Raw genomic sequence first — 22,191 nt, forward strand, 5'->3', positions numbered from 1 at the left:
CTGTGTTTTGCCTCCAGTGCTCTCCTGAACCCCTGATCTGGAGAGGGCAGTACTCGAAGCGAAGCCTTTGAATGATCCACCGAGTATGTTACTCAATCCCAAGGCTATTAACTCCTGGCAGGAGAACAGAGAGGAATTTTTTTTAGAAGTGGCATTGTTGGTATGATGCACACAAAATAATAAAGGTGCCTGATGAGACCCAGCATGGGCTGTAAACTTACCTGATTGCCATCTATCAGATAATCGTATTTGAGGGAGTAGACACTGGCCACCGAGAAGGCCACCGCAAAGCCAACGATCGCAATGCCGAAGCTGTCCCCAATGGTCTCTTGCAAAATCTGCGTGTCAGGTGTGATGGGAGACTTAAATCTGAAAAGGAAATGAGGAAGTTTGAACATCACTAACCTGTTAATAAACCTTCAGTTGGCATTCACTTACCCTCAGGAAAACCCCAAATCCTTGGCAAGGTCCCTGATCTATCCCTTCCCACCCCCACTCCTGTTCAATCACTATCATTTCCTAGAATTTGTGCTTCAGCCACACCAAGCTTTTGTTTGTTTGTTTGTTTGTTTGTTTGTTTGTTTCTCAAGGGCATCATCTGTACTCTCACCTTGGAAGCTTATTTGCTGTTCCTTCTGCCTGAACCATTCTCCTCATCCTCAGCCCTCCTTCCAGAAAGTCTTCCCTCACCACCAGAGTCAGTTAAGTGTATTCTCTGTGCTTCTCCAGCTCTGCATGGCTCCCTTTGGGATCCCTCCTGCACCCCCCCCCAACTCCACCCAGACATAAAACAGGGACTGTGACTACTTCATTGTTCTATGAGCAGGACTGAGCATTCTTCATGGCGTACATCAGGTGGTCAATAATTGTTGGGCAAATCAATGAGTGAACGCAGTCTAGGCTGAGTTTTGTCTCACTTTGAAGCATGACTAGCAAGAATTTAGCACCACTGCAAACTTTGGAATCTGTTATCTTATTGTTGAAAAGCAATGCTGCCTGAATTTAATACAAGAATGTAAGTCCAATCCCATGATAGCGGTGCATCTGATATTTTGCTAGTATAGCCACGTTATAATGTACACGTATATCCCTATAAGCTTCAAGCAAAATGTCTTAGATCCCACTTGTATTGTTACACTGGGCTGAAAAGCATCACCGCAATCCCTCCAATAGTTAGCCATGGATGAAGGTCTTTGAGCAAACACAATTAAAGACAAGGGAAGCGAGAAAGTCTTCCCTCCATTGATAGCAACACCTCCCATGAAAAACCCTTAGCAAACAGACAGGCCTTGGACTCTGCCCTGGGTTCCATAGTACTGCTGGAGACAACTGAGGCCCTGATGGAGAAGGGCATTTACAGTGACACAGTGTCAGGGAAACATTCAACTCAGAAGATCCTTCTGTGTTTATGCCCCACGAAGCTAGGACAGTTAAATGATATTTACTGTGTTATAAAAGGTACAAGTATCTCTGAGTCAACATCAATTTACTGAAATGTTCAGTTCCTTCCTGTAGACATGTGTTTCTGACCTAAGTTTTATTGAGAGTGAGTTTATTGGATCCGTTCAACTCTTTCTTAATCGCTGTTCATGTTTTTATGAATATGTGTCAATATATTTATAGCTTTTGAAGCAGTACCACGAACCAGAAGGGTAGCTTGGAATCTTGTTTTCTAAAAAAATAAATCCAAAATTGATGATACAATTCAAATTTGCTTTTGATACCACGTTAACTAGAAATCTGCTGTTATTCTTTATTTCGAACCTCTAAATACCATGGACAGAGAAGTGTGATGGAGATTTACCATCTGAAGATTAGGATTCATTTCCTGGCTCTGTTACTTGCCCTCCCCGAGCCAGTGTCCTCATTTGTAAAGGGAAGATAATAACACTCATTTTCTTTTCTTCATAACTTGTGTGTGTGTCAAAATTATGAACATGAATATTCTTTACACATTGTAAGTGTATGAAGTGCCTATTAGCTATTATTATAGTTAATTATTATAGCAGTGCCTATAGCTATTATTATAGCAGGATCCCTCTGGAATCTGAATGTGTCCTCATGTCTCCTTTACTGTTTCAATGATCACTTTCCTTCAGCCCTGTGTGTGACTTCACAAAATCACTTCCAAGGTGTCATATCTTAGCAGATTAGCAAGAATTCCAGTTATATTCTATTGGTGTTCATCAGAAATTTAAAATGCCCACTCAATAATCACCCAGACAAAACTGGAGTGGAAAAAGCATCTAAAGAGCCTAGTATCTAATTTAGATGCTAACTTAGTAATAAGGCCATGTAAACGGTTATTGCAGGGCAGGTGCTTAAGTATGCATGTAGCTTATATGAACACACTTGATCCTTACAAAAATCCAATGTGATAGCTACTATGTTTAGCCCCCTTTTTATAGCCAAGGACATGGAGGCATAGAGTTTAGTTATTTGCCCAAGATCAAGAAGTAACTCAGAATTAAGTCCCGGGCACTCTGCCTCCAGAACAGGTGAGCTTGCCTACCAGGCTACACTCTCTCTGGGAGTGTAATGATTGATAAATGTGAGTTACTCCTTCCCCACCCCGCAAACACTGTGAAGAGAGGTCCCTTGACATTCAAGATTTATTTAACCCCCAAAAAGTAAGTAAAGTCTCTAAGATTGTAACCCAGTGATCTTATGTTTATGTTTTATTTACAAAATCCTTTGAGTAAGATCCTCTTTAATTTTATATCTACCTATCTGTGTCTATCTATGTAGTTTATGTCTCCAAAGACTTTTTAAATAAAGTGTAATCATTTGCAAGTTGCAGGGTGGAGAGAAATCCCAGAAATAGTGTTTCAGTTTCAGACCAATTCCTTTTTTTTTTCAGACTAATTCCTATTTAAAAACCTTTTAAATGAAAAGTGGTGCTTGAGATTCATTAAGTGTAACAAATGAATATCTGCTGATCAAAGTATTTTTGCTTTCAAAAGACATATATTCGCTTTTTAAAAGAATTGGTTAAAGTCAATGATGCATTTAAATGCTGGTTCCTGGAATTCTCAAATACTCCTTAAGCAGGGGGAGGGAGGGAGGGAGGTCTTTTGTTTGTTTGTTTGTTTTAAACAGGAACACAGGGCAGCCCAGTGGCTCAGCAGTTTAGCGCCGCCTTCAGCCCAGGGCCTGATCCTGGAGACCTGGGATCGAGTCCCATGTCGGGCTCCCTGCATGGAGCCTGCTTCTCCCTCTGCCTGTGTCTCTGCCTCTCTCCCTCCCTCCCTCTTTCTCTCTCTCTCTCTGTGTCTCTCATGAATACATAAATAAAATCTTGAAGAAAAAAAAAAAACAGGAACACAACCTGTCCTTGGTAAGCAAATTGGAAGAAATTGATGCTCTGCTCTGAGGACAGAGAGAAGAAAGCACAAAACTGGGCATCTCTCCTCAATCCCATAAATGCAATGCAATCAATGCATTTTCAAAGTCCTTGCATGAACCGGACGTCCCATCCTTCTGCAGTGTTCAATGTCGCCCTGGCCTTGTTTTGAATTTGGTCACGAGGAAGGACAGAGCGTGCTTATCCGGATTGTTCAAGCAGTGGGCTACGGGTATTCCTTCTGCGTCTCTTTTGAACTGTCAGAACTTGGCTCAGATCACCTCAAACAAAACACTACATATTGTTTATAGTAATTTATGGACAAGGAAATCTGGTTGCATTTGGTTCCTTTTTTACTTTTTTATGAAGAGAAGCAGGCAGGTTTGACTTTTTTTTTTTTTTTTTTTTTTTAACTTTGCTTCGCTTTTACCTGCCTGTGAATCCCTGCTCATCTGGTTGGTGTATTCTTCTACAAGGACAGACTTTCTGATAGTAAGAACTGCAGAGCCTTTGTGGCTCCTTTCTAGAAAGGGAGTAGCACCTTCCTGGTCCTCCCAAGAGGCAGGGAGGGATATGGGCTGGATGGATGCATTTCGGCTTGCGGTCCTCCCCAGCTACTGCTCCCTGTCTAGTCAGTGCTTGGAGACACCGTCAGAAAGACACACTTACCCTCTGTTCATCTCCCCAACCACAGCCACCTTAAACCTGTTTTCGAAGTCAAAGCCATAGGACACACCTGTTGCGATCACAGTCTGCAAAGTTGCAAATTGCCCAAGTTAGAAATTTGAGATAAAACTCGCAGTCTTCTTAGATCAGAATCTCAAGCCCAGGCTTTGCTACTCTTGAAAAAAGTCCTGAGGCCATTCTCCTGTGCCACCAGAGTTAAGGACCGCAGCCCAGAGTTAAGGACCGCAGCCCTGAGGGGTCTGCCAACCTTTCTGAGGCCTTGCTCTCTGTGCCGTCCTCATTGCAAGTGGAGAGGATGAACCTCAAGTCACCAGGGGAAGTCATTAATTCAGTACAAAGAGAAAGCCATGCTAAATCTCACACCCAGAAACTGCAGAGATGGCATCTGCCCCACTAAAACTTCCTGATTTGCAAGTGGTGAAGGGTTTGTGACATAGAAACAGGAGACTAGTGAATTATGAAAGAGAGTCTTAAGATGATCAGTTACCATGATAAGTTCAATGGGGATGGGCACTGGAAGTTTGGCTTTGTAGCGCTGATTTATTTCTTTAACCACAAAAACAACCAGGAGGATAATCAAGGATGTCACAAGGTCTGCAATATTAGTCTTCTCTATTTGTGTGAATACGGAATTCAGTACCTAAAATTATAAAAGTGAAAAACAGCCAAGTGCTATATTTTTTTTCTTTCTTTTTAAGAACCTCTTTTGTTTTTACTTTTTACGACCTCCCCCCACCCCCATTTGAGTATAGTTGACACACAATATTAGTTTCAGGCGTACAATATAGTGATTCGACATCTCTAGACGTTATGCTGTGCTCATCACAAGTGTAGCTACCATATGTCACCATGCAAGTCTATCACCATGTCATTGACTATACCCCCTATGCTGTGCCTTTATTACCGTGACATATTTATTCTATAACTGGACTGTATCTCCCACTCCCCTGTACTCACTTTGCCCAAACCCCCCACCCCCTCACCCCTCTGGCAACCATCAGTTTTTTCTCTGTATTTATAGGTCCAATTCTACATTTTGTTTGCTTGTTTATTCATTTGTGTTTTTTTTCCCCAAGTGCTCTATCAATGTATAATTTGGATGCAATACTTGATTATTTCCAAACAGATTAAAAGAAACATTGAGGCAAGAAGGACTGACATAGATGGAAGAGTGATTATTCTGTGCATGTTAACCATGAATGAGTAATTGTAGACGCTAACATGGAGAGATGAGAAGGGTAAGTGAGCACAGCACTGGCACCACGTTCGTTTAGAGTTGCTTTTGGCATTTTTACTGGGAATCTCCTTGGCTGGTGTCAAAATTCCCTGGATACTTTTCACATATTTACAACTGGTGTCTCCTGCTCTTAAGTCTCGTGGGCCATTATTTTACAGTCAGCATCATTGCTATATCCAGAGAATAACCTCTGTTCCCTGATAATTTTCTTAGCATGTATCTCCTTAATTCCCGGCCTTTATTTTTATTTTTTAGGTTGATACCTTTCACAGTTCTTAGTTTATTCTCTGTGCCACTTTTGGAAATTTGTTTCCTGGCTAATGGTACACTGTTTATGATCTTAATTTTTGAAGCTAGTTGGATTCCATATCCATGGGATCTGATAGCTCCAGTAGGCCCAAACTGGATCTCAGATTGTTCTTTGAACACTCCACTTCTAGACTAGCTCTGGATGGGAGTGAGAGAGTGTTGGTTCTGATATGGAGCAAACGCTGTCTCAATTCTCAAAGACTGTCTTGATAGAAGCACCAATAAGTTCGAAATTGATAAAAGGAAGGAGATAACAAAGATCAGAGTGGAAATTAATGATATAGAGACTAAAAGGACAATAGAAAAGATCAATGAAACTAAGAACTGATTTTTGAAAAAGAAAAATAAAAAAAAAAAAGAAAAAGAAAACAGGCTAACCTTTAGCTAGACTCAGCAAGACAAAAAGAGGGAACTCAAAGTCAGAAGCACTACGAACACTGTCGTTCTGCAGCACATCCTCTGGAAGAGGGAAGAACCACTGTCCTATTCACGTTTTGGCTAATTTCCTTTTGCTTTATAAACAGGGAACCATAAAAGAGTCGGAAGAACCTCACTTTTAAAAGAACAAGGCCTGCTTTTTAGAAATAGGGAAACTATCACTCAGTTGGCACATTTCTTTCACAATAAGATTTTGAGGAGATTTTTGAATAATGGGACAGGATAGTAAAGCCTTTAATAGTGAACTTCAATTTTTTTCTTTTAAATAATGCTTAAGAGTCAAATCTCAGAGACATGATGCTTAATTTGCATTGTTCGAATTAGCCGGATGGTAGGTGTGGTTGATATTTAGTGTACTTCTTTGGGTCACTGATTTTTTGTTAATGTGACTAAATTTCACAACCTGTTGATTTCTGGGAAATATTTGGGAAGCTCCACGTTGAAAGCATTAGAAGAAAGCTCTTCCAAAATGAGGATGGTATAGTTCATGTATTTTGAAATTTTCTAGGCAAAAGGACTACTTACTTTGAAAATTGAAAATGGATCCGTGTGTGCTGGAACTGTCAGCTGAAGCATGAATTTGAGCTGGGAAACCAGAACATGCACAGCCGCAGCTGTGGTGAAGCCACTGATGAGGGATTCAGATAGATAGATGACCACAAACCCGATCCGCAGGACACCCATGAGCAGCTGGAAAGAGAAGGGTGAAGGCCTTTGGTAGTGTTACAGGTGCACTCCAGCAACTAGAGGACCAGCAATTGAAATGATTCAAATGTAAAGGTTCAGCCTCTATGTAAATGTCTCAGAGGAGCAGGTGTCCTTGCCTCCCAGAATACTTTGGGGTCTGGGTTGCTCCTTCTCCTTCCCTCCCCCATCCTGCGCCCAAGGTGGAATGTCACAGTGTTCACATAGCATATTAGCCTAATACACCCAAAGAAATGCCAAGATTATTCCTCCCCTCCTGCCCTCTAAGGTGCTGTATCTTTGGAAGACTCTCCCATATACCTTACCTAGCATCAGCCCTCATAAATTGCCCCATGTTATTTTAAGTGACTTTCTGGCTACTATGGCATTCATGGGTGAGCATCCATTCATATTCTCTCAAATGAGTTGCTTGACTTTTGTTAAGAAGCACATGACTGTGTACTGAACCTCAGAAGTGCTCGGTTTTAACTGGGGGCCAAAGTGATTAATCCCCCCAAAGCATCATCAGGATTTAGCAGTAAAGTGCATGGACAGATTTTCCTTCCCTTGAATCCCTGGATTGCCTTTCCATAGTGTCTCTGGAATGCAGCCAGAGCTGTGGATGTGCTAAGTCACTGGATTCAGAGAAGCACCGGTCATATCTTCTGTCAGTTGGACACACATTAATGTCCTTGTTTATTTTTTTCTTTAAAGATTTTATTTATTTATGGGGGGGGGGGAGAAACAGGCTCCATGCAGGGAGCCTGATGCGGGATCCCATCCTGGGACTCCAGGATCACACCCTGGGCCCAAGGCAGGTGCTAAACCGCTGAGCCACCCAGGGATCCCCAATGTCCCTGTTTAAATTGACTTCCTCTTTCTTTAAGGAATGGTTTTTTTTTTTTTTTTTTTAAGGAATGGTGTTAACCAATAATACCACTCATCAAAAAGTTAGCCAACATCTTGAGGAATCCATGACATTTTCACTGTTCACTATTTACTATTCACGATCAATGGTGTCAGGGGTGTGGCTTGGGAGGGAGGCTTTTGCCCCTGCATAATCCTCTTCAGCTTTCCTGAAATCTTTGATATGGACAGTTCAAGGTGCTAAACCCCAGATACTTCCAACTAGATTACATGCCCCGAGCTATCAGAAAGAAAAAAGTTCCAAAGATACCAGTGTCACTATTACTTGCAGACAATTATGTTTAGTGACTCTATTAATTCTAAGTATTTTATTGACTTCAGCATTTCGTTCCTCACCCCTGGTGCCTCCCTCTTCCCATTTCTCCTTCTCTCTAGTTCCACGTGTGCTCATCTATGCAACGTGGGTCTGCTCCTCCACTTCTGGTTGTGGTTAGTGGCCTTTCTAATGTCCTGTGGGCCCCTGAGAGAGGAAGGCAAGCCAAGGGAAGAGTGGGGAGGGGTCGCAGGAAGTAGACAGGACAGAAAGATGTGTACCAGTGAGGACAAGCAGCAAGGGGAGGGCCGATGACACGAGAAAGCACTCACCTGAATGATTCCAGAAAGGATTGTGACCGTTGCAGCTACCATCACCTTATACTCATTGGTTGAGGAATCATTACTCATTGAACTATTAGAGATTTCCAGAGCAGCTGTACTGGCCGTTGGGGTTAATCTCACAACTACTGCTCCCACCATCATACTCAGAACTGGAAATGGACCTAATTAATAGAGGATGCATTGTAGTCAATATATGTCTTCCTGAAGCACAATTGTCTTTTAACCATAATGTAGAGGATAAAAAGACTGTCACCTGTAGCTCCACCCTCCTTCCCTTGCCCCACCCCCTAGTCCCAATTCTTTTTTTTTTTTTAATTTTACCTAGTACCAATTCTTACAATAAACTATATCTGCTGTCCTGTATTATGCACAACTTAGAATTGGTAGTGTGTGGGTAATGGAAGTAATAAATTCACTTACCCACAGAGATGTGTCTAGAAGTGCCCAAGAAAAAGTAGACTATAACTGGGAAAAAGGCCGCATATAATCCATAGCTTGGGGGGACGGTAACCAACAGAGCAAACGCTAAACCTGTAAATACACAGCATTAGGGTCCTTATTTCATGTAAGGGGAATCATAAAAGTCCTCACTGAGTTCTTCAAGTGTTTCAGATTGTACCTTAAAAATAAGTTACTTTATTAATTCAAATAGATCAAAGATGTAAATATAGGAGCTAAAATCATAAAACTCTTGGAAGAAAACATAGGTGTAAGTCTTCATGACCTTGGATTAGGCAATGGTTTCTTAGAATGATACCGACATAATTAAAATTTAAAAATTTACAACATAATTTAAATTAAAACATAAAAACATAAAATTAAAAATATAAATCGAGGTCCATCAAAATCTTAAAATATGTCCCTCAAAGATTACTATCAAGAAAGTGAAATGACAACCCACAGAAGAGGAGAAATTTTTTGCAAGTTGTATCTTGGACAAAGAACAACAATAAAAAGAAAACAACCTAATTTTAAAATGTGTGAAAGATTCATTTCTCCAGGGATATATAAATTGCCAGTAAGCACTTGAAAAGATGTTGGACATCATTAGACACCAGGGAAATAAAAATCAAAACCACAATGAGATCCGTTTCGGACTCACTAGGACGACTACCATAAGGAAGGCAGATAATAGCAAGTGTTCACAAGGTGGTGGAGAAATTTGAGCCCTTATATGTTGCTAGTGGGGTACCATGTGACCGCAATTACACTAGGTATATATCCAGGAGAACTGAAATACAGGTTCATATGAGAACTTGTACCCAAGGGTTCATAACAACAGTATTCCTAATAGCTACAAAGTGAAAACAACCCAAATGTCCATCAGCTGATGAACGGATAAACAAAGCATGGTCTATCCACACTGTAGAATGGTAGCAGTCATCATGGAAAGAGGTGAACTACCTGCTGCAACATGGATGCACCTTGCAAACATGATGCTAAGGGGAAGAAGCCAGACACAAAGCACCGCATGGTCTGTGATTCTGTCTTATATGAAATGCCCGGAATAGGCAAATCAATAGAGACAGGAAGTTGTCGCCAGGGAGATAGATGGATGTAATGGAAAAGTGACTGTTAATGGACAAGAGGGTGTAGGGATGGTGCTGGTGGTAAAAAATGTCCTGGAACTGGATACATGGTGATGGTTGCAAACCTTGTGAATATGTCAGAGAACACTGAATTTTACACATTTAAAGAATGAACTCTATTGATATAGGAACTATCTCTCAGTAAAAAAAAAAAAAAAAAAGTTACCTTGCAGGACAGCTACCAGCCCTGTGCTGATTCCAGAAACAATGTCACTGAGTAGCCATTCTTTTATCTGGTAGGCTGGTAACCAAGATGCTATGGGAAACAAAGACAGGGCAATTTTCTTGGCCTTCTGTGTGGAACAGCTGAAAACATTGAAAGCCACACTCAGTTAAATCATACCAAATTTTAACTTTGGCACCTAATTCTAGTGGAAAATCAGTAAAGATCATACCATTTTCAAGAATGAATGGGGGGATGAGGTAACTGGGTGATGGGCATTAAGGAGGGCACATGATGAGATGAGCACTGGGTGTTATACTATATGCTGGCAAATTGAATTAAAAAAAAAAAAAAAAAGAACGAATTACCACTTTCCATACCCTTCCCACTAACCCTCGCCTCCTTACCCATATTGACTCCCCCTGGTCACTGCCAAAGGATTCTCTTTTCTCTACCTTTCTTTCTTTTCTTTTCCTTTTTTTCCCCCTTTTTTCTTTCTTTTCTTTCTTTCTTTCTTTCTTTCTTTCTTTCTTTCTTTTTTTTTTTTTAAGAAAAATGCTGATTGTCTTCAGCCATAGTAGAGCTTATCTGTCATCCTCAGCTTGGATTTTATAACATTTCAGTTGAGAGTTTTCCTCTGCCCTCATTTATTAGTGCTTGCATATGGAAAGATGGTGCTGAGAGCTGAAACGGTGTTCATTTTAGAGGTTTCCTTCCCAGCTCTGGCAGGCAGTAGGAGATTTGGAAACCAAAGATAAGAAGACCCTGAAGGCTGTGGGCTAACGCCAAAAGGAGAGCTTGGAAAGTTAGAAGCAAGTGCTTTACTTACTCCTCATACCCTCGTACCTTAAAAAATAGCTTACCTACAACACACTTTGAGATGATCCAGAAAGGTCTTGTGATGTCTCTGTTTCTTCTTGTGCTCTTCCCCGAAAGCATTTGCAGAGTACACCGGCCTGGCTACCACGTACTGATTCCCAATGGGTTCGATCATTTTGCTTTCTCAGACGGCTGCGTTGAGAGGAAGACCTTTGGAACTATGTGGCAAACCTTCTTCTTGCCTTTAGCAGGTTCAAATGCCTGAAACCAAACAGAGCTTGCTTCTTAAATAACTCGGAGATAATGTGATGCAATTTACAGATGAGTGATCTCCGAACTGAATGTTACCACCTTTTGAGATCAAAAGAGGCAGGATTAAGGGACCTAGATTGTGTTTTGAGACAGTGATATCACTTTTGACTCCAAGGAGCTGGACACAGCTCCTTTGGGTAAGTAAACAAGGGCTTTTATTATTTATTCCTAAAAGATCACCAAAAAGCAATAGAGATGGACTCAGCTTATTAATCAGGGAGTGCATTTTTTTTTAAACTTGTAAGGTGAGATCTTATTAAGAAAAGAATTTAATTTTTTTCTTAGATACGTTTCCAAGGTGATGGCATTGGAGTCCTGGGACAGATTAAATTTAAAATCTACTCATTGCCTCTTCACGGCAGTCAAGACTGTTCCATTTCCCCAGCTGAATTTTTGTGAAGACCTAGGAAATGCTTGAAATCTGTGATCCTCAAGGATCTTGCCCATTTATTTTTCTATTGTTTCTAGGAGAGTTTTCTAATGTATAGTTGAGGAAACTATTGCGCGAAATGTTACTTGGTTACTTACTTCACTAGTGACATCTTATGAGAAGATCTCGGGCAATTTGCTTAACCTCCCCGAGCCTTGTCTATATAATTGAGCTGGTAAGAATCAAGTTTCAGGGTATTATTATTATTATTTTTAAAGATTTCATTTATTTATTCACGAGAGACACAGAGAGAGAGGCAGAGACACAGGCAGAGGGAGAAGCAGATTCCCCATGGGGAGCCCGAAGTGGGACTCGATCCCAGGACCCTGGGATCACGCCCTGGGCCAAAGGCAGACGCTCAACCACTGAGCCACCCAGGCGCCCCAAGTTTCAACGTTGTATGAAGAGTAAATGAAAGTGTTTTCAAGGCACCTAGCGTTGGGCCTGGCGCACTGTAGACTTTCGCTAAGTGATAGTTTATATCCTAACTATTTGCATTTCCTGTGTCAGATGTTTACATTTTTTGTCCTTATCTCAATCCTGTTTCTGTTATGCTTAAGAGATCAATTTTGCAAAATCTTTTAATGCACGTTACCTGGTCAGCCCTCACAGCTCTCAAGGGCACTTACGATTCTTATTACCATCCTCTTCTTACAAATGACAAAATAATAGCAGACCCTTCCCCACAAAACTCTGAGTCCTTTTCCTCAGGAGCTCATAGGGTGTCAAACGCACAACCTCTGCTTTCACATTTCTTTGCTGTTTCTTCTATGACACGCAGCTTCTCTGTTGTCCAACGTGAACGTAAGTGAAGACCGTTCCAGCTAAGTGTTGGCATTTCCCCTCTAACCTTGTTGCTGTATTACTACTCATAATACCCAGAGTTTTGTTCCCTGACCTCAATCACAGTTATTAATTGAATGATCTCCAACTAGATTGGACCTTGTTATGAGGCCCTCTCACAGCTCGAGGGATTTCCAGCCTGTTGGCAGAGCTCAAGTTACAACCAGAAGTCAGATGCTGGCCCCAACTTCTGTCCCACTTGTCCTGTCTTTGACCACCCATTTCTCTCCCCTCTAAAATCCTCTCTACCGGTTATGTCTGACCACCATGGAATGCTTTTGCCTCACCCTCTGGCTTGACCTCCAGAATTTGGGGTATCCTGGAGCTTTGTTAGAACGGTGAGACCCCCTCCGTTCGTTCTGAGTCTCCTCCACCCCAACAAGCTGCTTGCTTTCCCTGCTTCTTCTCTCTCTCCTCCATCATCCCTCCACCCCAGGTTCCAAGTGCCAAATCTCACCAACCACACGGTTCTCCTCATTGTCAGAAGAATGGTCGCAAAGCAGCATTGCTACTCATTGCTACGCATAGCACGGAGTTTTGTCCTTCTTTGCCAGTTACCAACAGTACAGCTGGGCCATTAACATTTAAGACCTAATCCCTGTCAATGACTCTTGACACCTTGGATCTCCTGGGAAGGCTGTCTGGAGCATCTTTCAGGAACGGCTTTCATCCTGTGAGGTAGCCAACCTAGCCAACCTTAGGATGGAAGACTCCAGCACTGTGCATTTGTTCTGTCAGATGCTGCCATGGACAGAAGAAAAAAAAATAGATTCCACTATTTTGTTGCTTTACTCATATTTCCACCAAGTTGTTCAGAAAAACTCATTAGCTCTTTCTCAAGAAAGTACTTCTTTTCTTCCTTTTGCTGTTGGATATTTCTTCTCTGTTAAGACATGGTTTTCTGTTTGTTTTGTTTTGTTTTTTGTTTGTTTGTCTTGCCAGTGACAGTGATGGTAGAAATAACCTTGTTTTACTTTGCTTCCTTGCCTGAGGATGACCTTGGCTGGCTCTTAGTGGGTTCCATCATGCCTCCAGCTGGATCTAGGGGCTGGGCCCCTGCCATCCTGCCCCAGATTGGAAAATGCTTCCTCCTCTCACCCGAGCACTCACTGCAAGGGGAATGTGCTCAAGGTCAGGAATCAGGGCAGCTTAAAAATCTTCTCAGGGGGTGCCAGGGTGACTCAGCTGGTTAAGTGTCTGACTCTTGGTTTAGGCTCAGGTCATCATCTCAAGGGTTGTGGGACTGAGCCTGGCGTCAGGCTGCTTGCTGGGCATGGAGACTGCTTAAGAATCTCTTTCTCTCTCCCTCTGAGCCTGCCTGCCAGCCACCCCCTCTGTCCCGGTCCTGGCTCACACACGCATTCTCTCTCTTAAAAAAAAAAAAAAAAAAGCAGAACTGTCCAGATTTTAGAAAAACAAACAAACAAACCTAAGAACTTTCCAGAATTTAGAGAAAGAGACCTTGCGGCCACATTCCAGTCTTGTGGTTTGTTCTCTTATTGCTATCTTTGCTCCCAAAGCTGCTGCCTCCTCGTCCACATGTAGCACACAATTTGTTGAGCCACTGAATCTGCCACTCTGATTGTGCCTCTGCCTGGAGAAGCTCCAGACACTCATAAATTAACCTCATTCTCCATTTCATCCTCTCTGGGATTCTTCAGCATGATCTATGTTAGTTAGGAATTCAAAAGCAACTTGCTTTTAACTGTTTTTTTTTTTTTTTTTTTTTAACCTGAACAGATTATCTTCTCCCAGAAATTCTTGAAAACATTTTTTCTTGGTTCCTAGAATTGCAATTCCAGTTTCAAGTATTACAGCCATCCTAACCTATACCTTTTCATGTTCTGATTTATCTTCGTGCCTCAAATTGCCCTCAGGGTGTCTTACCGTGTCAGTGGCTCTTAAAGGATTGAAATTTAGTCTCAGGCATCTTTCCTCCTAATAATTTTGGAACTCCAAATCTTGTTTTTATACATTTCCACTTTTATTTCCTTTTCTGTGATGTGTTTTTAAAAATTATTTTCACCTTTATGAGATATATATATATATATAAAATATACACAAACATACTCACATATGTGCACATATACCTGCATACTTTGGTTCTGAGGCTTAGTCATACACACTTGTCTTTCTTTGCCTTTTATTTATTTATTTATTTATTTTTGAGTAGAAATTTAATCCTGGGATTGATTTCTGAAGTTCAGGTTTTTTTTTTTTTATTTAACTATTCTGGTTTATGAATGACTTTTTGATGTTTCTAGTGATTAGGGATGGTCATAGGTATTACGCCCCAACCCCACCCCATGCCCAGTTCCGCCCATCTCCAACCCACTGCCAAGCACTGAGTGTTACTGCCTGACTTCCAGTTCCCTGGGCACCTCCACGGTGCCTGCCCCCTCCACTGAATCAAGGTCTAATGGCTTTGACTTTTCCACTCCTTGGCATTTAATCTGTTCTAGTCTCTCAGAGGGCGGCCCTTTCTGCTAGGAAACAGCTCATTTGAACCCAGATGCTCCTAAGCCATGCTAGTAGCTTTCTTTAATAAGTGCTAATTTGAAACGGGGAGGCAAGAAGGCATTCAGAGCATTTCCCAGCTCCTCCCCGGTCCCAGGTGATACCTCTACCACTGCTGCACAGGGTGGGTGCTCAGAGACCCCACCCTTCAGTTGGCTCTCCAAATACCCCTGTGCCAGTCACTGGAAAACCAGAAGAAGTCAATATGAAGAATTGCTCCTTGGACGATGGGGGGAATACAGCTGTGTCTTGATAGCTATACTTCTAGGAGGAGGGAGAGCAGAGTAACTGCTCCAGTGAGCACCTTAAGAGGGACCCCAGTCAATAGCCTAAGATGAACCAGAAATTAAGGCCGTATAAAGGCCCACGTTCTGGTTGGTGTCAAACTGGCTGAAGGCAAGGAGGTGGTGGCACCAGAACTGGAGAAGGTCAGGATGGTGATTAGGCGTAACTGGGCTGGGGTGGGTGGGAGGGAGGGGGATCCACGCTGATATTGATAAAGAGAGGTCAGAGGGGGTCAGAGGCTGGGTCAGGCAAGGATTTCTGGTTAAATGCTGTGATTGCTGTGTGCTTCAGCCACTTTTGAAACAGCAGGGTAATGAATAAGCTATATAGTAAATCTGATCCTGGACTATTTCTTTGGGAGGGAACAATGGGGTCCATTAACTTTGAGAACATGAAAAACACTCCTGTTTCTCCCCTGTATTTTAGTGATGATCTTTTGAAAGCTATCAGCATCTCACAAACGCTTCCAGATAGTCTGCGAAGCCAGAGTCTTTCCTTGGAGAGAGGAGATAAAGTGACATAGAAAGCAACTAAGGGTGATGGGACCAGGGTGAGGATCCCAAGGACATGGAGCAAGTAGGCCCCCCAGACGGTGCCAAGGCAAGATGCCCAAAGGAAAAGGTTTTGGAATTTTTTTTTTGCCAAAATGATATTGATAATTCATACAATTCTAGTTCAGTGTCCATAGTGAGCAAGAACATAACAGGTATCTTGCATTGCTTACTCAAGAAGTTTGTTTACGGGACTTATATTAATTCATACTGGCATTTTATTTATTTATTTTTAATTTACTTAATTAAGTAATCTCTACACCCAATGTGGGGCTCAAACTCACGTCCCCGAGATCAAGAGTGGCATGTTCCACTGACTTAGCCAGCCAGGTGCCCCTATAGCAGTCTTTTAATATCTTCTAGGAACTTAACTTTAGCTTAATTTTAGTTCAGGCACTAAACATTATTATTATTGTTGTTGCTGTTATTGACAATTCTTTTTATTCACAATTACTATCCTTGGACACAAGGCTGAAAAACAAAGTCAAACCTAACGTAGTTAGGAGGTGGAGCAGGAAAGAGTGAGGTCTGGCAGCTAAGTAGACCTGGCTTCGCCCCTGCCTAACTGTTGCTATGGGCAAGCCCTCCAAGCTTTTGTTTACCTAGTGGTAGAGGGGGACACCATTACCTTCCCCGTAGGGCTGTTGTCAAGACTGCAAGTAGAGCTGTTGTCAAGAGAATCTTTAGCTCTAATTGCAGAGGTAATGGCCTCACGACTGAGTTTATATTGACTGTGTATATTGACAACTTACAACTGTGTTTGACAAAAGTCTACTGGAACCTGTCTGAAAACGTTAGTGCCACCGACTCTTCTATGACTTCATGTCTCCCCTGCATTTACCCAGAATTACCAGGTTCCCACTCTCACTGATTTATTTTGACATAATTTGAAAGCATGTACCCATCTAAGCTTCATAGCTTGGCAGGCGAGGCCCTTCACAGACTGGCTCTGGCCATCTCCTAAGCTTCTCAACTTCTCTCCCTCCATGCCTAACATCTCCATATCTTCGCGGTTGTTTCTTTTATCCATGCTCTTCTCTTCCAACACCAGGCGAATTCCAATTCACCCTTAAAAATACTCAGCTGTCCCTGATCATTGACTCATTCCTTCTTTCCTTCAACGAGCATTTATCAGCCTCTTGTTTGTCAGGAACTCTGTCTCTACCATAGTTGTATAAGATAAGAGGATGTGGTAAAGCCTTCATGGAATTCCCGAGAAAGAGTTAATCATTTCCTTCTTATACATACTTTTATGTATTTTTAAAAAAGATTTTATTTATTCATGAGAGACACAGAGACAGAGAGAGAGGCAGAGACACAGGCAGAGGGAGAAGCAGGCTCCATGCAGGGAGCCCGACGCGGGACTCGATCCCAGGACTACGGGATCACGCCCTGGGCTGAAGGCAGGGGCTAAACCACTGAGGCGTCCCTCTATGTCTTTCTATACCATAGTGTGCTGCTCTGTCATTATTTGTTTACAAATTTCTTACCCCAGAGAGAACCAGTAAGTTTCCCAAGGGTAAGTCCCAAATTTTAATCAATTTTTTTCCTTTGCATAGGATACAACACAGAGTAGTTGCCCAAAAAGGTTTGTTTAAATAAACTGGACTGTGAACAAAAGAGATAAATGGCAAATGATGTACTCCAAACTCCAAACTCCAAAGTTTATGTATATATAAATGCAGGGGAAATGCCCAAAGTGATTGGCACAGATAACAGATTGGAAGAAGAAGGGCCACGAACGTGGGTTGGAGTTGAGAAAGCTTTCATGAAGGAACTGAGGGTCTTGAGTTAGATCTGAAAGAGCAGAAGCATTTGGGAGAGATGATGGGAAAGCAGCAGAGAACAAGAAAATCGCGTTCAAAGGAGTGTGATCCAAAAACTGGAAAAGAAGACTTTGTTGGCCAAATAGCTACATTGCTAGAGAAATGAGCAAATATGCCCTAGCAAGGAGTTTCCGGCCCAGGAGGCTACAGAAGAATAGAGAGGATCCTTGGGGTTTCTATAAAGGCTTTGTAGGTTTGTAAGTACTTTCACTTTTCGTCTTAGGAGATAGGCAGAGAAGGTAGACCTTATTATCACCAATTGCCAGATGCAGAAATTGAGATCCGGGAAGATACAGGACTTTCCAGCTAGCAAATGACAAAGCCAGGAAACGAAGCCAGGTCTTGTGAGTGGTTCTCTCTGAAACACACTCTTTACTGCCATGTTGATGTATGAGGGGGCCATTAGCCCTGACCCCCAAGAGAGTCAAAGCTGGGGAACAAAGAGCTCCAGCTGAGGCATGTCATGCTCCTGCCTTTGGGCATGGAGCCCCTCCCTCTGTGTCCCCACTTTCAGCATCACAGACACAAACTACAGAGCCTGGGTAGCTGGAATTTAATCTCCTTGAAATGAATTGGTTTATTCTCTACTTTGTTCCCTGACAAAGTGAAACAGAGGCTGGAAGAGGCTCTTCTTTTTTTCTGTTTGGAGAACCAAAGATGCTCTTCATGGAGACAAATGGGACCAAGGTCTTACTTATGTATTCTAGTAAATAATATCCATTCTCATTTTGTGAACTGTTTCATTTCAAGGTTGAATATGAGCCATTTAGTAGACATTGATGCATTGGCTAATTTATTCATATACTCATTCATTTATCCAGATGGAGGAGGCAAGGTATGTAGTAACCCACTGTAAATGACTTGTTTCTGAAATCGAATAGTTGCCTCCTAATTTCTCAATAGGAATGATCTTTATGTGGCTCTCACTATACTGTTTCTCTGAATGACAATTTTACTTGGGAAAAGAGAATTATTTTAGTCAAATGAATTGAATACATTGTTTCTCACTGGCATATATAAAGACTGCTGTGTGACCTTCTTCCTGACATTTTAATGAATGAAATAAATTTTGTCTTGTTAGGACTGGTAATCCATAAGATCAGTACCCCTGCATGGTACATTACTCGTGGCATATGGCACTTTGCTACTTTCCATTGACAATTTTCTTCTCTCTCTCTCTTCCTTTTCCACTCTCTATCCTACTTGCTTCTATTCCCTCTTCTCTTCCCCCTCAACCGCACCCATCCCTTCTTGGATTTTCTGGGATGTCTGGCAGATAAATCCCTCGCCTCTGGACCAAAAGACCTTTCTCAACACCTTCTGACAGATGACTCCATCTCCTAGAAAAAAACTTTCCTAAAAGCTTGCTTTATTTGCCAACCTTCAGAACAGATGGTCTACCTATAAACTCAGATTTGGGTCTGGAATTAAAGGAATTACGTGAATAATTAAGGCAAAAACCTCTACTATTGTTGAAAAAGCCATTTACAGCTTAACAATGCACACAATTTATTTGGTCAAATCAAAGTCTACTCAAATATTTGTTTCAAACTGCTAGGGCTCTGGGCAGACATTTTAAACCTATTGTTAATGGAATCATTCATTCCTTCCCATGCAACTGTAACTTCTAACTGGGTTTTGATCAGAAAAGTATACCATTTTCAAGAAATAGAAGACCAGTTTGAGTCAAATGAGTGTAAATTTATTTCCTACCTGGTACGCTCAGTGAGACACTTCCGCGGCAGCAGGAAATTTCTGAGACAAAGTAGTCCTGTTTCCAGAAGTGTCCATCCACTGAGATCTATAGGCTCTGATTGCATCCATATGTATGGGGATGTCTATATGTAGGTTATGTAAGGCAGTGGGGAAATTACCTGTCAGCTTTAATAATTAACTTTCATTAACTTTTACAACAATGGAAAGACTCCAATGTGGTCTTGACCTTTGAGACTCCAATCAGCAGAAGGGATGGTGACGACAGCTTCCTCAAGTTCTTTGAGATTATACCACTCATTGCACTTGTGTGTGTGTGTGTGTGTGTGTGTGTGTGTGCGTGTTTCATTGGTTTACAGAGATTTACACAGAGAGGTGCTTATAGAAGTTAAAAAAAAATCTCTGCAAGTGTTACCTTCTTGACGTTTTACCTGCCAATTTAGATGGGAGTTCCCAGTGTCCTTCAGATTTCTAGCCCCAAATCTCTTAGACTTGCACATTTGACTGCCTGTCCATCCTCTCTGCTTGGATGCCCCATAGGCATCTCAAACTGGATACCTCCAGGGCACCTGGGTGGCTCAATGGCTGAGCGTCTGCCTTTGGCTCAGGATGTGATCCTGGGGTTCCAGGATCAAGTCCCACATTGGGCTCCCCTCAGGAATCCTGCTTCTCCCTCTGCCTATGTCTCTACCTCTCTCTGTGTGTCTCTCATGAATGAATAAATAAATAAAATCTTTAAAAAAAACTGGACACATCCAAACCTGAATTCTTGATCTTTCCTCCTCAATCGGCTTCATCTCTACTCTTTCCCATTCCAGTAAATTCACATACGCTGTACCCATGTCGGAAACCTGTTGCAAACACTCTTCTCTTGCGCATACTCTCCTCACCTCCAGCCAATCTACCAGCATCAAGGCCTGTTGAGTCGACCATCCAAAATATATCACAATGCCATTGTTTTCTACCTCTCCTTGTCTCCCTCACCTAAACCACCACCATGAGCCAGAGCAGCACTCCTTGCTTCCTCTCAGTCCTCCCCAGTCTCTTTGTCACCTGTGGTTGTGGTCTTTTCCTGCTGGACTCATCATGGAGCTAATAATTATCCTTAAAATAAAAGACCTCCAAAGTCTTGCATGAAACCCCCTTGCCCACCTCCCTGATGTCATCTGACCCTGCTCTCCCCATTGTTTTCTCCACTCCAGTCACAGTGGTGTCCTTCAGTCCCCAGAACTTTCCAGCTCCTTCTAGACATTGTTTTCTCTGCTTAAAAGCTCTTCTTCCCACTCTCTCTGGCTGTCACTTTAGCTTCAGTGTCACTTTCCCACACAGAACCCGTTTGATTCCCTAATCTAAATGAGCTCTTCTTGTGGTATTCTCTCCTAGTTTCCTGTACTTTTCTAGCACAGCATCATAATTTTAAGATAAACAATACTTTTGCCACTACTTGTAATGCTTGCCTCTCTCATTAGAATGAAAGCTCCATATAAGCAGGAACCTTGGACTGTCTCAATGACTAGTGTATGCCCAGTAGCTAGGATGAATCTATCACAGAACTGGTTAAACAACACTTAAGTGAGTGAATTGTATTTGATACAACACAATTCTGGAAGAATTTGGCAAGTCACTAGAGTTTGTTCTAATTTAATCTAATTTGTATTTTTTAACTTGGCTCAGACAGGTACTAACTGTGCAATCAAATTATATGTGGCATCATTTAGAGCATATAATCCTGCTTTTGATTGTTTTATTCAAAACTATTTTGCATTGATCAAATTGTGTTCTCAGGTCTGGTTGCTGAAAGAATTGGAAAACAGTGCATGGAAAGATAGACTCTCAGAACCACTGATCAGATTAAAAATGATTTATTTTGGAATAAATAAGAGTTTTGCAAGGGTGACAGGATACAAGTTGAATAAAGATGAATCAAAAGCATTCCTATATCCTAACAATAGCCAGATAAAGAATGTAAAGAAAGAAAGGTATTGGTAATAGCAATAAAAGCTGTTAGGACAAGTAGGAATAAGTTTTATCTAAAGACGTGTAAAAACTTTATGGAGAAAATTGCAAGATATCACTAGGGATCAAAGGAAAAAGTGAGAAAAGTTTACAACCATTCATCTACATGAACGTGAGCGCTTAATATCATAAAGATAAATTAATCTATTACAAATTAATATATAACATTAAGTGCTGCTGCTATAAAACTCTAAAAGGTTTTTTCCCTCCCACTGAACTAGAAACACTTGTCCTAAAACTTTCATGAAAGCGCAGAGGAGCAAAGGACCAAGAAAGTCAAAACAATTCTGATTCAGAAACAATTCTGAAGAAAATGCGGGGAGACTCCCTCTGCCAGATATATTATTATTATTATTATTATTATTATTATTATTGTTATTACTACTACTACTACAAAACTTTAGTAATCAGTGTTCTATTTGTGCTACAGGAAACAAATATATCAATGGAACAGAACAGAGGGCCAGAAGCATATAGTGAAACTTAATATAGGGTTGAGGTTGAATTGCAATAGAGGATGAACTCTTCAAGGTTGGACAACCAGCTATCCCCATGGAAGAAAAATAATTTAGGCATCAATTTCACACTATACACACAAAAAAATGTTTTAAGTGGATTCTAAAGACTTAAATGTAAGAAGCAAGGGTTTTAAACTTTCAGAAGAAAAAAGAATACCATCAAACCTTGGGATAGCATGTTTTCTTAAACAAGTTATAAAGGAATTTGGTACCCATAAATCCTATTTTGTTCAAATTAAAATGTAAAATTCACTTGAACAAGAGTGAAGACAGGCTCCAGCCTGGACAAGATATGTGCCCCAATTAAGTCTTAAGAAGGATTAATGTCCAGAATATATAAAGAGCTTCTACAAGTCAATAAGACAAAAGGCAAAAACTCAGTATGAA

The 22,191-nt window shown here is 41.3% G+C and overlaps 1 protein-coding gene across 1 annotated transcript in view; it reads right to left on the reverse strand.

The window, feature by feature from the left end:
- Positions 1–19,390, reverse strand: part of SLC26A3 (solute carrier family 26 member 3) — a 35,269-nt gene extending 15,879 nt beyond the window's left edge. Inside the window, exons 1-10 of the mRNA XM_077864051.1 lie at positions 19,271–19,390; positions 10,838–11,054; positions 9,978–10,117; positions 8,643–8,753; positions 8,211–8,383; positions 6,540–6,704; positions 4,518–4,670; positions 4,013–4,095; positions 222–369; positions 1–114 (exon numbers count right to left, since the gene is read on the reverse strand). Of these exons, the coding sequence (XP_077720177.1) occupies positions 1–114; positions 222–369; positions 4,013–4,095; positions 4,518–4,670; positions 6,540–6,704; positions 8,211–8,383; positions 8,643–8,753; positions 9,978–10,117; positions 10,838–10,968 (1,218 nt within the window). The 5' untranslated portion in view covers positions 10,969–11,054; positions 19,271–19,390. The remainder of the gene's footprint in view (positions 115–221; positions 370–4,012; positions 4,096–4,517; positions 4,671–6,539; positions 6,705–8,210; positions 8,384–8,642; positions 8,754–9,977; positions 10,118–10,837; positions 11,055–19,270) is intronic.
- Positions 19,391–22,191: the final 2,801 nt, after the last annotated feature.

The sequence above is a fragment of the Canis aureus genome, chromosome 21, assembly GCF_053574225.1.
Source record: "Canis aureus isolate CA01 chromosome 21, VMU_Caureus_v.1.0, whole genome shotgun sequence".
NCBI lineage: Eukaryota > Metazoa > Chordata > Mammalia > Carnivora > Canidae > Canis > Canis aureus.